Source organism: Mastigoproctus giganteus, chromosome 12, assembly GCF_048544385.1.
Source record: "Mastigoproctus giganteus isolate SK-2022 chromosome 12, ASM4854438v1, whole genome shotgun sequence".
Classification (NCBI taxonomy): domain Eukaryota; kingdom Metazoa; phylum Arthropoda; class Arachnida; order Uropygi; family Thelyphonidae; genus Mastigoproctus; species Mastigoproctus giganteus.
The window spans coordinates 164680481-164699025 of NC_143586.1; the positions used below are offsets into that span (position 1 = coordinate 164680481).

General features: G+C 39.7%; 1 protein-coding gene across 1 annotated transcript in view; it reads right to left on the minus strand.

Annotated features, from left to right (window-relative positions):
• LOC150077569 (transmembrane protein 59-like) overlaps positions 1-18545 on the minus strand; it is a 74662-nt gene that overhangs the window by 9455 nt on the left and 46662 nt on the right. The window contains exons 3-4 of the mRNA XM_090385945.1: positions 5796-5884; positions 887-1083 (exon numbers count right to left, since the gene is read on the minus strand). Of these exons, the coding sequence (XP_090242071.1) occupies positions 887-1083; positions 5796-5884 (286 nt within the window). The remainder of the gene's footprint in view (positions 1-886; positions 1084-5795; positions 5885-18545) is intronic.

Below are 18545 nucleotides of genomic sequence, written 5' to 3' on the forward strand. Positions count from 1 at the left end.
AATCAGGTCTGTAGGCCATACCTTAAAAAAAAAAAAAAAAATGTTCTACAGAGCACTCAAAGAAGGGTAGCCAGGTTAGTGATGAGTGCGAATCAACACACATAGGAGAAATGACATAAAAGTAGTGGACTATTAAGTTTTACAACTACACATCTAAGTAGAGGTGTATAAAACAAATAAACAGATTTGCGCACACACGCACACTCTCTCTCTCTCTCTCTCTCTCTCTCTCTCTCTCTCTCTCTCTCTCTCTCTCTCTCTCTCTGTCTCTCTCTCTCTCTCTCTCTCTCTCCCCCCCTCTCCCTCTCCCCACAGGAACCAGGGAACAGAAATATAAAATCAGAGGGAATAATAACAGATGACTGGATCACATGAAGTTTGCCTGTGAAAAGCAAGCTAATGAACAGTGGAATAAGTTGCCTCTCACACTCTGGCAGAGGTGGTGAGTCTGGCCAAGTTGAAAGAAGAATGGGATTGTTACCATTTAGAAAAATGAATAATATGAATATTTGGGAAATAAAAGTAATTATGGTTATTAATTAACAGCATGGTCTAACATACAGAAATTACTTCTAGTTTTTTTCTATAAACAGGATCATTGTAAAACTATACTTTCTCGGCTTCAATGTGTGAAAGAATATTCCAGAGTGATGATAAATATTATATATTTTAATTTTAATAATATTATATTTTTATATAACTTAAATCTTTTACAATTCTGAGTTGCAAGGCTTGAAAAAACAATTTAATTTTACACACCATCTGATTCAAGCTTTTGGAATATCAAATAAAACTTCTATAAAATTACAAATTTAATCAAATTAAGCCATTTCACAGAAATCAAAAGAGCCACACTTCAGTAGCGTAAAGGGAAATATTAAAATACTCACATTCATCAGGCACAATACTTTCTGCAATAACCTCTGGGTGAGACTTCACTACAACTACTTGGCCAGTATCTTGTTGCAAGTAAAGTGTCCAGCTTGTGGTGATCAGTCTACGAACGTGATTGGTGAGGGTATTATATGCTTCCCTAATGTACAGCAGTGGTGTAAGAAGGTGGAGAGTTTGTTGATGAATTGACTATTAGAAAGAAGTTGAAACAACAAATATAATTAAATTAATAGTTTCACTAATTATGATATCTTTGTTTTTAACTGTTCAGTAAATCCAATCAGTTTTGAAAAGCTCTGAAAAAATGGTTTCAGAGATTTTCAAAAGCATGTTTATGTGTTGCATACCAAAATTCTGACATTAATTTTAATCACAGGCAGAACCAAATTAATATTTGGTTCTGCCTGTGTACTCAATATATTAGAGTGTGTGAAGGCAATATCACTGTATCAGCACATGTTCAGCTTTGACAGTAATTTAGGTAAACTCCCCTTCCTTTTCTTTAAAGTTGATGCAAGATTTGTGAAATGTATGAGAAGAATTCTGTGGATATTAAGTTGTTAAAACACACAATATATTTCACACACCTTTTTAACATCATAAATACTGACTGCTCTCCTGCAGTGTATACCAACACTGCAATACATTGAAAAACCTGCAATGCATACCAACATAAATAAAAAATTAGAAAGTTACAAACCCACGGCTCTGATCAGTGATGTGTAAATTTCATCCATTTCAACAACTCAGTATGTAAGTGTGTCAAACACACTTATCTTGAGTATACAGCAGTGAAATTAATGCAAAGGAAATGTAAAAAATATTCACCTAAACACTAGCCAGAGCTGAACTACATGTGTCAATGCAATGAAGCTATGCAGATATACTTACAAGTGTGCCTTATCCCATAGTGGAATGCATGTGTTCCAAATGCAATTGGTAAAAAGTAATACCAAATTACTTTTGGGATTAAGAAAATGTACAATAATTAAAAATATCTCAACATATTAAGATATAAAGACATTATTCTGTGTTAAAACAGATTTAATTTCATACGTTTCAAGCCCATTCCATGAATCCTCTACAGTGGACATAAGGTTAAACTGTGATGATAAATTACATGCTTTTAAAATAAGGCAGCATATTTCAAAGAATCATGGACTACATAAGGCACAGTTAGCTACTAACAAAGATGGCTGTCATGTTGTAGGCCACTGATACCATGTCAATTTTCTCAAAGCATCTATATATGATGGGGTTCTGGATTGATAATACATTTTAATCAATCAGAATGGGTGCCCATTCTGATTGATTAAAATGTATTAACTCTGTTTAATTCCTTGCACTTGCGCTATGTATTAGTTTTTGAAGTTTATAGTTTTAATTAGTTCTTAGTGATGTACTTAAAACGTCTTTGTAGCTTTCTCCTTCTTGTGGTGCTGTTCATTATGTTCTTTGATGTGATCAGTCATCCGAAAGAAGTTCTTGCTCTTGTGTCCCATTACAATGCTTGCCCTCCTCTAGCCACTGCTGGTAAGCTTCTGCTTGTAGTATTATACATCACCTTCTTCAAACTACAGAAGTACTCAAGCTGGATTTAAGAGAAAACACAAGTCTGCTGTTGCTTACTGTTCTTGACTCGTGACCAATCCTAATGCATGTCTCCCTTCGCTTCCAGTCAAGGTTCCAGTTCTTATTAAACTAAGATTCAAAACAAAATTTCTGTTTTTGGTGAACACACTGGCCTGTCTTGGAACTCTGTTCTCAAGGCAAAATCATGCTCTAGCCTTCTTTATATTCTGCTTGACAGCTTTTGAAAGTTAATTTTTTGGCCAAAATACACATAGCTTAAAAGACAAACTTTCTATTCTTGAAGTTCTGTGCCTTTAGCCTTTCTGCAGTTTTTGATGTAAATAGCCTAAATGAAACCTAGCTTTCGGATGACACTGCTTTTATTACAGGTCTATGCAGAAGATGGAGGGGGGCACCATCAGATTGAGCAAATTGAATGGTCTGCTTTTAAAAGAGTGAGAGAAATCTTTATTGCAACAGAGAAATAGTGAAGTACATAGTAGTGAAGTTGCAACTGCCCATCATGGCTCAGTGGCCAGGGGTTAACAATATAATGTAAAGACAAAGCCTGAATAAACCAAAAAAAAAAAAAGAATACAATAATAATGAATAAGTTAAATAAAGTATTACAAAAATAGAGAAATGAATTGGGTATACTTAATATTCTGTACATTAAGTGAATGTACAGAATATTAGCCACAAAATACAACATAAGAATATTACATCGAACTGTACATCGAATAGCATAATTATATACATAGTAAGAGAATACATTGATTGGGACTCAGGTTATAATACTGGTGGCCTTGGCCACCCACTATGGAGTATTCTTTTTCTATAATGCCGAACTTGACTAAACTTGTTGAAGTCAACATCTAAATCTTGGACATGTGATTAACATCTGCTAAGGAAGGAACCAGTCACACAGATGAAGACATGTTTGAAGAAGAAACAGCTGTGGATTTGCTCACAGATGTGCCACTGAGATCCTCCATGCACAGTTATCCTAGGAGGAGGAAGAGGAGATGAGACCAGTCATTAGTTTGACTGTGATGATGATTCCTCTTTCATCAGTGAGCCACGTGAGCACTGGGATGCTGAGTGTGTTGGCCAGCAGTGGTTCGGAGCTGGTGAGGTAGATTGAGCTTGTGGCAAGCCCATTTCAGGAGCCAATGCTCGGAGGAGAACACTGGTTTGGTGGTAGAGGGAGATGCAGATGCCCAGATCTCTGAACCATAAAGAAGTGAGGGGTTAAACAATTGTTGAAATGCATCTGACAATGGTGGAATTGTCTGTCACATGTTGAAAATGCTGCTTGCATAACCATCTTAGTCTAGCAGCTTTTGAGAGAAGCATGTCTATATGTTGGCTGAGTTTTGGGTTGAATCTGATCCCTAGGTCAGTGTGATTTTGAACAAGCAGGATAGAAGCTCCACTGAGGGCTGGATAGATTTTTGTTGGGTTTTGTTTTAGCAAGAAAACCACGGTTTCTGATTTCTCTGGATTGATGCGTAGACCAGATTGCTTGAGGTAGGTAGCTATTGCTGAGAGAGTGGACGTTAGCTCTTCTGAGATTTGGTGAGGGTCTTGGTTTGCCTTAATTGGCGTGAGTATCTTTAGGTCGTCAGAATATATTAGGGTATTCAGCTCTCGGATTACCAGCGGAGCAATGAGGGTGGTGAAGAGGAGGCTGGATAAGTACTGCCCCTTGCGGGACTCCAACTGAGATGTCAGGAAAGCTAAGATGTCACCACCAATTTGATAGTGGTTCTCTTGTACTTTAGGAGAGAGGGGATATGCATGGCATTGAATGCAGATTCGATGTCTACGCAGGTGGCTGCTAGTTCTTCTCTATTCTCAAAGGCTGTGATGATTCTGTTGGTAGTTTCTAGAAGATTGGTCACAGCTGATCTGTGTGAAAGTGCATAGTGAATTTGTGTGGAGTTATTTGGCAGGATCTGCTTGGTGAGGATTGGCAGCAGTATTTTTTTCTAGCAGCTTCAACAGGCAGGATGAGACAGATTGACCTGTAATGCATTTAAGATTAGCCTGTAGTGCCCTGTTTTAATAGTAGGCCACTGTAATTGTGCTCTTCCTCTAATTTTATGAAGCTCTATTTACTGAAGCAAAGTGCTCTGTGTTTAGATCTAATATAATTATAGTAATAATCTTCCTCCTTAGTCCAACTTTGAATTGCAAAATGAATTTTTAATGTGCTTAATTTTCATCCGGTGATTTAAAATTATCCTCTAATTTATAAGTGACTTTGATCTTCCCATGTCCCTCTGCAATGATCTTTAGAAACAGATTGATAACCAATTCAACTCTCTTGATTTTTTCCAAACTGTTAACTTTCCTACAAGAGAATATGAATTCTTGATCTCCTCTTCACCAATTATAAAATCTACTGCCCAACTGAAATTGAATCAGCTTTACTTCTGATAACAGTCCCATTCCCTTTAAGTTTATGGCTGGGGGAAAAAAAAAAAAAAAAAACCAATGCTACTTTTTCCTTTACATGCATGTCAGGAAGAGTAAAGTCACACAAAGTTAGAAAGAATTTTTGCTCCTAAATTCGTTAACTTTGACATGGTCTTTGATATATTTAAACTCACCCCCCCCCCAACTCTCTTCTCTTTCTATAGACTTAGCTCTAGATTTGATATCCATCTGCTATTCTCTATTGCAAAAACTCTTCCTTTAAAGTCTCGTGCATTTCTCCAAATTATGTTCTTGTTCATACTCCGGCACGACCACCAGGTCAGTGGAGTTTACAATAAATCAATACAGATGTTAATCGTATTTAGCAGTCAGGACTTGAACCCCAGTCCACTCAAAAAGCACGTGCTACTGCACTCACGCTCCCGACCACTCGGCTACATCAGGCCTATGGTGGGATGTAGAACTTAACAAGGCATTTAGAATAAATCAAAACCTTTTCAGAACAAAACAAAGACTCCAAACTCTCCAGGCTATACTCAACTATGCTAAAGCCAGGTTGTTCTTTGTCAATTTAAAAAAAAGCAAAAGAATTTGAAATGTAAGAACTTTTGTGTGCCTAATAATAATAAAAAATTCCAAAAAGCAAATCTCATAAACTTTTGCTTCCTGACAACCTTATTTAGCAGTTTGAGTAGTGCAAGTTAGGCCTGTTGTGCCAAATGGAAAGATGGCCCAAGAAGCAATCTATATTTCATAAAAATTTTATGCATTTCTTTAAATTTATAATTTGATTGAATTTTAATTTACTTTTCATTCTCCTCAAGAAAATTTAGCTGAACTAGTCAGTAAATATATACATTAACTAACATCTCAGTTTTATTTCTTACCTTCTGTTCTGAAATATCGGAGACCTGTCCTTTACAGCCATGGAAACAAGATTCTAATTCAGAAATGTTGCTATATGCCTCCTTACAAGCTGTAAGAAAAATATTAGTAAGAATTAGTTCCAGAAAATAGTAACTGATAGCAGTCTTCAATGACAGATTACAGAGGTGGCCTTCCTCTGGTTGGACTGTAAAAAAAACTTGGAAAAGAATAATAATAATAATAATAATAAATGAAAGTAGTTTGCTTGGATCTATTAGGCATTGTAGCATGAATTTTAAGAAAGGTACCAGAGGAAGCCAAGACCTATGATTTTTTGTTATATTTCTTTGACCAGTCCAACAGTGAGTAGATTGTGGTTCAATTAGTTTAGTGGGTATATTTATTCTTATAGGGTGCAATAATTTTAATCAGGCATGAATTGTCAAAATCCACTCTGATATAAAGAATTAATTGGATTTTACCCATTTTGTATCTTATTATTTTCATTTTATTTATATATAAAGTTCTCTATCTTGGTTGTATGAGGGTACTGCCTTTACTTTATTGATATTAGTATTATAACAAGTGCAAATGATGCAAAAAAGCAAGCTTATACAGCATCGGGGGAAAAAAAAAATCCCATATCACCTATATCCATCACTCTAACAGTGTGTCAAGTGGGAATGGTGTGATTTTTTTTTTTTTTTTTTTTGGCTGATGCTGCATAAGCTCATACACTTGCTTTCTTGCATCACATGCCACTACTACTACTACAACACCAGATGGAAGTTAGTTCCAACAATCAACTATCTGCAGGCTGACGACAGATTTCCACACATCCTGCAACCCTTCTTCCTCAATTTGAATTTATGACCTCTCATGTGTATGGTCTCAGCAAGACGTAAGCCATCAGAACCAGCAGGCTTGTCTAACCAATATGATAGGTTACTATGATGCAGTGACGAAGGAACGGGATGCAAAAAATAATTTTGACTTCACAATAGTATTAGTAATGGTGCAAGGCACCAACCAACCAAAAAAAAAAAAAAAAAAAAAAAGAGTAAAATAATAATAAAATAAATAATTAATAAATAATAAAAGAAAATAGACAACCTATGCATTTCCCTCCTCCCATAGATAACTATCCAGCTAACCTTTTAATTTTCAAACTGTCAGCCTCAACCACCCATGTAGATAACTTATTCCAGTAATTTATAACTCACTGGCTAAAATAAAACTTCCTGCAATCCAGTCTAAACTTTTCCAACCATAACTTGAATTTATGGCCTCTAGTTTTAGAATCATTTATAACCATGAAGATTTTGTTCTCGTTCATTTTACTTTTGCCTCAGAGCCTTAAACACCTCAATCAAGTCTCCTCTAAGGTGCTTAGTTTCCATGTTGTGCAACCCACACATTCAAAGTCTTTCCTCATAAGAAGGTCCTTTTGTTGATCTCACCAGGCAAGTTACCCATCTCTGGACTCTTTCAAGAAGCATAGTGGTCTCCATACTTTAACAACAATAGCCTTATATACAGGGTGATTCACTACCAGTGCGACAAACTTGCAGGAGGTGTAGGGGGCACAAAGACAAATCGGAATCACATAGCATTGCAGGGTCTGAAATGCCTTCATCATGCGGTAGAGGACATTGAACGGGAGGTTGCGTGAACAGCGATCCCGCTGGTAGTCAGTATTTGCAAACCGTTTCTGTTGAAGAAACCAAGTAGCAAAAGTCCTCCGGAGTGGATAATCCGCAGGCTCCAATGATTGGACGCGTTGCAGATGGTATGAACTCATTTGGTTTGTTAACAGTATCCTCCATACAGTGGATTGGGAAATACCCAATCGTTAGCCTATCGCTCGAGTACTCGTACTTGGATTGCCTTCTGCAAGACGTAGGACATTCTCCTCATTGTCTGGCATCCTCGTCGTTCGCTCTCGATTCATGGTACCTCTCATGAAACAACCAGTCTCATGTAACCTTCTGTGCACATGTGCGAAAATCGTATGATGAGGAGCACACCTGTGCAGGAAACGTTCCTGGTACAAGCGCAGAGCGGCGCGCCTGTTACAGTCCGCAGCTCCATACTGCCTCGGGAACCGGTTCGCAAATGCTGACTTCCAGTGGGATCGCTGTTCACGCGACCTCCTGTTCAACGTCCTCTACCGCATGACGAAGGCATTTCGGACCCTGCAATGTTATGTGATTCCGATTCGTCTTTGTGCCCCCTACACCTCCTGAAAGTTTGTCGCACTGGTAGTGAATCACCTTTATAATGGGATTATGACATCCTTATCTCTACTATCAATAGTTCAATAAATCATCGATAGGACACCACGGGCCTTCCTTGCAACCTGTCTAAAATGCTTGGAGAACTCCATGTCTGACTGTATTGTAACTCCCAAGTCCCTTTCTTCCACTACTGACTTTAGTTCAATTCCACAAAGTGTATAAGTTATTTTCGGGTTACTGTTCTCCAGATGCAAGACCTTGCATTTTGCTGAAATAAAGCATAGCTGCCACTTTTCTGATTATCCCTGAAGTCTATCTAGGTGACTATGAAGAAACTCTGCTTGGCAGTGATCATTAACTACTCTACCAATCTTTATATCATCTGTAAATTTAGACATCATGCCTTCTATTCCTTCATTGACATCATTTAAGAAATTCAAAAACAACAGTGTTCCCAATACCGATCCTTGGGGAACCCCACTTCTTACATTAACCCAATCTGAGAAATAACGATATCTAAGGATTTTCCCTGTGATTCCAACCTGTTCTAGTTTTTAAAGTAACTGCTCGTGTGGGACTGAGTCAAATGCTCAGCTGAAATCTAAATAAACAATGTCAAAATTATTGCCCAAATCCAGCTCACAAGTGATCCTTGTAAAATGGCTAATCAGGTTGGTTAAACTTGATTTTCCCTTCACAAAATGCTGTGTTTCCTTCAGAATTCCAATTCTGTCCAAATGATCCTGTAATGCACTCTTTATCATTCTTATCCATGTTTTTTCCCTACTAATGAAGTTAGACTGACCAGTCGGTAATTTCCCACTTCACTCTTGGAATTGCCCTTATGTATTGGAGATAAATTGGCACTTTTCCAATCCAATGGAATCACTCCAGAGTCCAGTGATGCTCTCATAATTAGCCTCAATGGTTCAAAGCACTCACTTGCCACCTCCTTTAAAATTATAGGGTATATGCCATCAATCCCAGGAGCCTTACTTGCCTGTAGACTCTAAAGTATTTTCATTAAATAAATGTAAAATTTCAACATCATTAATTACATTTTTTCAACTCCACTCCCATAATTTCTCTTTGATATCGATGCAAAGTAACTGTTGAGTTAGTGGGGTATCTAATACTTACCCCCATCGGAGTAAGTTGAGTCTAGCAGATGTGTATATCTGGGATCCATAATCTAACTTAGATCTCACGTGTGCACAATAGAGGTACAACAAGGCACATTGGTCAGAGCACCAAGAATTAGATGAGATTGCACATAGGATATTCAAGCCTCTCATGCACTTCGTGTGTAGTTGGCAGATGTGTTGTAAAAAGGTCAACTTTCTATCAAATATGAGCCCCAAAAATCTAGTCTCAGGTACTACTGGAATAGCATTCTGTCCAAGCCTCAATCCAGGTTGAAGATTGTGCTTGTGGCAAAAATGCAAGCAAACTGTCTTTTGTGGAGAGAACCTGAAGCCATTATTCACTGCTCATGAGTTCAGGTGGTCAATGGCATTTTGTAGTTGCTTCTCAATTACCCTATGTTGCAGGAGTGACAGAATATACTAAAATTGTCAGCATAGGGGCACAATTTACAGATGGAGGAAGTTGTCAGTGATGGAATTCACTTTGATGGCAAAAAGTATAACACTTAGAACTGATCCATGAGGTATTCCCTCCTCTTGGCTAAATGGCTGAGAAAAAGTAGATCCTACAGAGACTTGGAAAGAACAATGAGATAAAAAAGTTTTTAATAAAAGCTGGAAGATGGCCTCTAAGTCAAATGCTATAAAGGCTTTTAAAATTCCAAATCTCCATGTAGTGTCATATGCTTTTTCCATATCAAAAAATACATACACCAGGTGTTCTTATATTTTAAAAAGGCATCTCGAATGGATGTTTTCTGCCTGATTAAATGGTCCAGAGTGGACCTCTTCCTTTCGAAGCCACACTGCAATCTGGAGAAGAGCCATATACCATACAAGGCGGGCAATGACCATTCTCTCCAGGATTTTACACAGACAGCTCATCAGAGCGATAGGATGGTGGTTTGTAGGGATTTTCCTGGCTTAGGAAAGGCAAGAACAATGATTGCCTTATGCCAGGAATCCAGAAACTGCTTTTGTAGAAAAATTCTATTATATAGACAGACTTCGTCCATGGATTTTGCTGACAGATGTTTGATCATAACATAATGGATGTAATCTTGTCCCGCAGCACTTGCCTTAGTAAGAGTTAGAGCTGTTTCTAACTCTTCTATTGTGAAGGGCCCATTGTAACGATATGAATTCTTAGACTTGAAGTTAATTGGTTGCTTTTCGAGTCTGTCTTTCAGGACCAGGAATTCTTGGGAGTTGGGAGCAAGATGTTGACGGGATGATAGAAAATGTTTCCCCAAGAGAATTTGCTATTGCAGTTTGATCCGCAATAACACATCCATTATGTTCCAGGACCAACGAAGCATGAAGGATACTTTCCCTTCATTTTTCCGAATTTTGCCCCAGATGCGCTAGTCGGCTGAGTAATAGTGTATGTAAAGTGGATCCGTGATGCTTTTTGGCTCTGATGATGAATATAGTGTACATTTGCACATGCACCTTTGAAGACTAAGAGATTGACCATGGTGGATCTCGTTGAAATATCTCCCAGGCTTTTGTGTGTTTTTTGCTGCTGTGCATTCAGCATTCCAACAAGGTTTTGGAAATAGTGAAAACTGGTTAGATGTTTTTGGAATTGTAGCTTTCTGTGGACAATGCTTTCTGTGACGTATGCCACTGCATCATTGATAGGTTCCTGGCTGACTGTACCGATGTCAAAGTCTACGAGATGTTGAAAGGCATTCCAGTCAGCCTGATCAACCATCCACTGTGGTAACCTAAAATGTAGACATGGCCTCCCATTAATTAGGCTGGTATCACGGAGAAGTGATAGCTTCCGTAGAAGTTCTCTTCTTCCCAAGTGAGTGAAGGAAGCAGAGCATATAGTGAGATCAATGGCAGAGAACGTACGAGCAGGCACGTGGAAAAAGGTATTAGTTCCCATATTTAGAAGGGAAAGGTCACTGTCAGTGAGCATATACTCTAGACGTGTCCCTTTCCATTAACGTCAGCACTACCCTACAGGGTAGTATGTCCACTGAAATTGCCCTGGAGTAAGCAGATGCAGAATGAGATCATCAAGGTCTTTCTGGGAGATGTCACCCCAGAAGGCAAATAAACCGAACAGACTGTTATAAGAACCCTACCATAAGGCGAACTGCTACTGCTTCTATGTTGGTGGAGAGCGGAATATGTTGAAATGGGGGTATGGTTGCCCAGAAGAATAGCAATGCCCCCATGAGCAGGTCCATCCTCAGCTCTGTCCTTTCGAACGATAGTAGTATTACGAAGGCTTTTCACTTGCCTTCAGGTATGTTTCCTGTAAGCAAAAGCAAACTGGCTCATGCTTTTGCTAGAGGGCCTTGATGTCATCATTGTTTTGCTGGAATCCATGCCAATTCCATTGTAGGAATTTAGTCATTATTTTGGCTTGGTGGGTCCATCAGGTGGCTTCTGAGGTGCTGAGGGCTTACTTTTCTCAGTCTTGGATTTATCTCTTTTGGGAAAATATGGATGCTGTCCTGTGTCCATTTCCTCCTCAGAAAAAAAGAGTTCCAAGACTGAATCATCTTGTATCTCCTTCTCTTCAACATCCATATTTTCTTTGATATTAGGGGATACTTCATCTTTCTTGGTCTTTTAGCATTAGCATAGGTGTATAATGCAAGAAAGCAAACTTATACAGCATCAGCAAAAAAAAAAAAAAAAAAACCTTCTCATTTCACCCATCCACTTGTTCCAACCAAATGTTTGTCTAGTTCTGCCTTGAATCTATTTAAGCTATCAAATTCTACAATGACAGATGGAAGTTTGTTCCAGCATTCAACCACCCGCTGGCTAAAGGCAAACTTCCGCACATCTATCCTACAACTTTCTTTCCTCAATTTAGCCTTCTCAGGCAATTATTCTGAGCAAGAGGAACAATCCCATCAGCACTGAGCATGCTCAAACCATTCAAGGCCTTATACACCTCAATAAGATCACCTCGTAGGTACCTAGTCTCCAGACACTGTAATTTGCAAAACTTAAGCCTTTCTTCATAAGAGAGTCCTTTCTCTGACTATAGCTTTTGTTACTTTTGGAGCATTAGGAGGTACCGTATGATGGGAGTAAATGACTCTTTTGGAGGAATCATCATTTTCATCTACGTTCCGATGGAACATCTCCCTGCTACCTTCTGGGCATAGTTGGGTTTATTGATGTTTATATGTTTCACAGCTGGTCTTGCCTCCTGGTATGAAATGTTCAGCTCTGCCTTCGGCTGTTGAATTTCTTTTTCTTCTTTTCACCTCTAGCACGCTCATGAGTAGGCTGGGTGTTCTCCCTGGCAGTTAATGTAGGTGGGTTTTGTGGCTGAACATGATGTTGTTTCCTGGTCCTTTGCACCACATTGAGTGCATGCAAAGACTCCAACAGCAAGCCATTTGAGAATGTCTATTTCTGGCACCAAAAACATCGTAAAAGATTTGGAACATATGGACACACTGGACGGTTGATGTAGCCAGCTTTAATCTCATTAGAAGACATCGGTGAGTTAAACGTCAGGACTATGTTTCTAGTTAGAACTAGTATCCCATCCCTATTGCATATTAATTCTTTTAACGGCAATCCCTTCCTGTGGTTTTAGTTCAGAGCAGATTTTCTCCTTGGTAACCTCGAGAAGGTCCCACTCTGAAATGACACCTCTTGATGAGTTGAGTGTTCTATGTGGTGTCACATTTATCGGTATTCCTCTGAATGATGTTGCCCGAAGTAGCTTATCATTTTTTGTTTCAATTAAGAGGTCTCCAGAATGGAGCCTCTTAAGTGGTTTAGGGGAGCCTGCTAACCCCTCTAGACCTTTCTGTATAAAAAAAGGCAACATTTTCCCAATAGGTTTTTCGCTGGTGAAATGGATGATAAAAAACCTAGGGACAGGCCCTGATGGTACTTCAGTTCACTGTCTCTTTACAGAGCAGGACAGGGTTGGGGCTCCTGAAGAAAAGTCTATCAGGATTCATATTAGTTTTTATTATGGTTCAGTGCCCAGCCACCCCCACCCACCACAGAGCCCAAAGGTACGCCCACCACCCGGTAAGCAATAAATGCACTCGACAGTGGGAAGCCAGGGATACAAAGACACCATACTTGCACTACTGCCAGCCAGAATCCCTTGGACCATGAGGGTAGGGGCATGGCATTGACACAGTTGACCCTTGCAAGTGAACCCACTAGCCGATTGATCCTAGCCGGGCCATCCAGGACCACCCGTCTTGTTGAAGCAGGGGTCTAAGTTGAAACTGGGCCACTCATCCATCAGGTTCCCCCTGTCTGAATTTCCGCAGGTCGCAGTGCATGGCAAACACACCGGATTCCACTGATGCTAGCTTGGAACCCAGGTTGTGAGCGTTGAATTCCAGTGATGCTAGCCTGGATGGTCAGCAGCATCACTGGGAGGTCCCCTCATCATGTACAAGTGCCCACGTTGAGGGGTAAAATAGCAGAAAGATGCACATGGCAGGATATACAACATTAAGCATCTGAGTATGTTAAGGCCTGTCACCAATTCCAAGTGAAAGGCATATTTAAGGGTACAGCTTCTTTGCATATTCTTGCCTACCATAAAGAATAAATAAGTTCAGCTTACATGTATATTGAACTTGATAATACAGCAATGTTTCTTACACCAATGTTGATTATGTGATATCCTGGAACGTACCAGAAAGATATATATGGCACGATATACAACATGAAACATTTGAATATGTTAAAGCCTGAAACCAATGCCAGATGAAAGACATGTTTAGGTGTAGAACTCCTTTGCAACCCATATTCCTGCCTACCATAAAGAATAAATAAGTTCAGTATATGTGTTTATTGAAATTGATAATGTTAATCACATGACTGCTGTGGTCATTGATTATTTGATGTCACGGAGTCCTTTTGGACTGTAGCAAAGGAAAATATATGAAAGTGAACTTATCACAGAGGTGGTAACCAAACCCTTAGACACTCAATATCACTTTTTATTCGAACCCATAACAGTATACTTAGAATATTCTTGTCCTTAATACTTTCCCTGATATGTGAGAGGTATTAAAGTGGGGGATCCACGAAGCTCTCAGCTGCCCAACTCAATGCCAGATCTCACTCTTTGTGCATCAGGCAACACAGCGCAATCTCCAAGGCAGAATGTGCTGGTCCCACAGGAGCTAGTTATTATCTTTTTTTTTTTTTGTTTTTTTGGTAGTTGTTGGTGCATAGGCTTCTGTGGCCATAATGCACCTCCCAAGGTTTTGCAGTACTTTGATCCAAGCCATAGGCGGGATTCAAACCCACAACCTTTGGGTTGCTAGGCAGGTACTTTACCCACCCGGCTAGCCCGGTTATTATCAATGACTCCATTGTCAAGGAGATGGGTAATATACTGTATAAAAAGGATAAGTGGAATAGGACCAATGTATGTCTTACTTGGGCAAAAGTTAATCTTTTAAGGGTACAAAGAGTGATATTGTTGTACATGTTGGCACTAATGAAATTAAGAGTAGGAGATCTGCAGATTTACTTAACAAGTACAGGTCAATGTCAAAAAAGTTGTGAGCTACGGTTAAATTTGAAAGTGTCTGCAATTCTGCCCAGACATGATAGGAGGGAGTACATGATGAAAGCCTTATCAATCACTTTGGCCCTGGAGAGACTGTGCAAGGTTTATGGAGTAGAATTTTTCTCAGCGTGGTCTGTGCTTGTTAACAGAAGAGACTGCTTCTACAGGATGGGATGCACTAAAATAGAAGGGATGCAAGAGTGTTTGCTGAGGCAGAGTTAGATGGGTTGGAAAACTGCTAGCTTGGGGGGGGGATTAACTAAAAGATTAACAGTAGCTACAGGCAGAATGTGCATGCATATTTCCACTTACAACAGAGCAAAGTGGAGGAGAAATGGTTGAATTTAAACACAAGAAAGGTACCTGGGGTGAAAAGTGATTTTTGCACTGCTTCTATGAGAATCATCAGCAGCAGCCTGGAGGGTGGGGTGCTGGAGGTTTCAAGGACTTGGTGAGAGTCATTATGGAACAAATAAATATACGGGCTGTGTTAGGGTAACCAACAGTAAGAACAGGTGCACACATACTTCCACTTACAACAATGCTAGTAGTATAGTAAATAAATTTGAAGTGCTAGTCAAGACACCAGAGGCAGATATTGTTGGTATATCAGAGATGTGGTGTGATACAGACATAAGCAGTGCAGAACTGTAATTTGTGGACTACAATGTGCACAGATAAGATAGACAAGATAGGAAGGGCTATGCTGTTGGTTAAGAAACACAAAATCTAAGGAAGTGCATCCAGTTGACATAGATGGACAGTGCAATGTTCAGTCAGTTTGGTGTCACATAAGCACTGGGAATGCAAAAATGAGAGTAGAGTGTGTTATATGGTCAATGACTCTAATGAGTACAATGAACAATTGTACAGAGAAATAGAGTGGGCCAGTAAATCAGAATGACTTATAATGGGGGGGGGTTAACTTCCCCATTATATGAGAATACTGCAGTAATAATTCAGATTCAGAATGGGCTTGTTAAGGGAAAGTCTTGTCTGACAAATTTGATTGGATACTATGAAGTGGTTACAAAGGGCTGGATGGCAAAAATAATTTTGATATCATATACTTGGATTTCAGGAAAGATTTTAATTCTGTTGCACATGGAAGACGGTACAGATTGGAGCAGTATGGTATTAAGTGCAGGTTGCTAAAGGGATAAAAGGGTGGTTGAGTGGGACAAGACAGAGAGTGATAATCAATGGATGCTGCTCTTCATGGACTAATGTTATTAGTGGAGTTCCCCTGGATTCTATGATGGGTCAACTGCTGTTTTGTATGTTTATCAATGATGCTGATGAAAGTATATCAGCCTTAATGTCCAAGTTTGCAGATGATACAAAGTTTGGCAAGGTTGTTAATGACTGACAGAGGATCTAGAAAAGTTGGGTAGATGGGCTGAGGAGTGGCAACTAAAGTTTACCATTAACCAATGCAAAGTATTGTATATGGGTAGTAGTAACCCGAAAGAAATGTACCAACTGTGTGGTACTACACTTAGGGTGGTAGAAAATGAAAAATACCTGGGGTAATTGTGCAGTCAGATATACATTTTCTGAGTGGTGCAGATAGGTGCCAGAGCAGGTCATGGGGTATTGTCAATGACATACAGGAATTCTGCTAGTAGGGAAAAGGAAATGATTGTCCCTTTGCATAAGGTAATGGTCAGGCCACACCTTGAGTACTGCGCAGAGGTTTGGAGACCTCATTTTAGGAAGGATGTACAGTTGCTGGAACAAATACAGAGAAGAGCAACAAGATTGTGGTGAGGGGAATGAAGGGGGCCCTCTTAAAGGCTTAAGTTCTGCAAATTGCAAAGTCTAGAGACTAGGCACCTGCGAGGTGATATGATTGAGATGTATAAGGCCTTGAATGGGTTGAGCAGGCTCAATTCTGATGGGATTCTTCCTCTTGCTGATTATGAACCTGAGGCGGCATAAATTCAAGTTGAGGAAAGATAGTTGTAGAATAGATGTGCGGAAATTTGCCTTTAGTCAGCAGGTAGTTAGATTAAATAAATTTGAGGAGGAACTGGACAAACTTTTAGAGGGAATGGATATGTAAAACTGTTTTTCCTTTTTGGCTGATGCTACATAAGCTTGCTTTCTTGCATCATGTGCCTCTACTACTAACACTACTGGGACGTTATATAATCACTTCCACTGGAATAAACAGTGATGGCAACAAAAACATCATAACATAAACTGAAGTACTGATTACACTGAAAGGGCAGAATTCATGGGATAACTGTAGCTGGGCAAAGTGACACTGTCACATCTCGCGCTGATGGACCCACCATTTGACAGGTATATAGGCATACAGCATTCACATAGAGGTTAATTTGATGTCAGTATGGATAAACGTGATTTAACCGACTTCGAAAGTGGGATGATAGTGGTGCCCGACACATGGGTTACTATATTGTAGAGGTGGTACAGAAATTGCACTATCCCCGTTCAGCAGTATCAAGAGTGTATCTGGAATACGCCACTTAACATCTCATCATGGACAGTGCTTTGGGCAGAGAAAGGTGGATGAACGTATCCGTTGACATCTGTCTCGCATTATTTCAGCCAACCAGAGAGCGACAGTGGCACAAATAACTGCTGATTTCAATGAGGAAGGTGCCAGAAATGTCTCCACCAAGACCATCAGGCAATCATTAGCTGCAATAGGCTATGGGAGCTTCCAACCAACCAGAGTCCCATTGCTAACACAATGACACAGAACTCTATGCCTTAACTGGGTGAAAGAACATTGACACTGGACCTTGGAAGATTGGAGACGGGTATCCTGGTCTGATGAGTCCCATTTCCAGTTGTATCAAGCAGATGGAAGGGTGTGTATCTGGCGGAAACCACACGAGCAGATGGAAGGGTGTGTATCTGGCGGAAACCACACGAAGCTATGCACCCATCATGCCGACGGCAGGTGGACGGTTGATAACGGTCTGGGCGTATTCAACTGCTACACGTTGGGACCTCTGGTACATCTAGACACATATTTGAATAGTTCAGGTTACATGTCCATCCTTGCAGACCATCTGCATCCCTTCATGGTCATCATGCATCAACAGGACAATGAACTCTTCCAGCAGGACAATGCACCTCCCCACAGAGCTGCGGTGACTAGAACATGGTTCTAAGAGCATTCCGCAGATTTTACCACCATGTAATGGCCTCCCCATTCATCGGACATGAACTCTGTAGAGCATCTTTGGGATGCTGTGGAAAGGTCCGTTCCAGCTCTGGATCCTCCACCTAGGAACGTGACGGAATTATAGACAACGGTGCAGCAAGCATGGACAGAAATACCTGTCGAATGCTTTTGTAAACTAGTGGACTCAATGCCTCACCATGTGATTGCCCTTATCCGGGTGAAAGGTGGGCCTACCCGTTACTAGGTAAGTATCCCAGGATTTCTGTCCACGCAGTGTATAATAAATGTCATTTTTAATGTGAAAACATCTTTGGTGGCACCTGCTAAATTTTGGACTGAAGTAAAACCAGTTTGCTACAAAAATACAAAGTGGAAATGACACAAATTATGTCACTTCCTAAATGACGCTAATTCAGTCACTAACTTTAATTCGGCAGAGTAAGTAGCGTACTGAAGTAATGTGATAACAAAAGTGAGAGACAGAAATGAAGCAAAAAATGTCATTTTTGTAAAGGTTACTAAGCTTCACGTTTCGTTTAGGAATTTTGATTTGCATATATTGATTATGAAATAAGAGCTTTTCTATTGTAAATATTTTATTGATCATTCACAGATTTCCATAATTTCAGCTGGAAGACAAGGTCCAATGGATTTATGAGAACTGTAGTAAGAGACATATACTTGTGACTGCA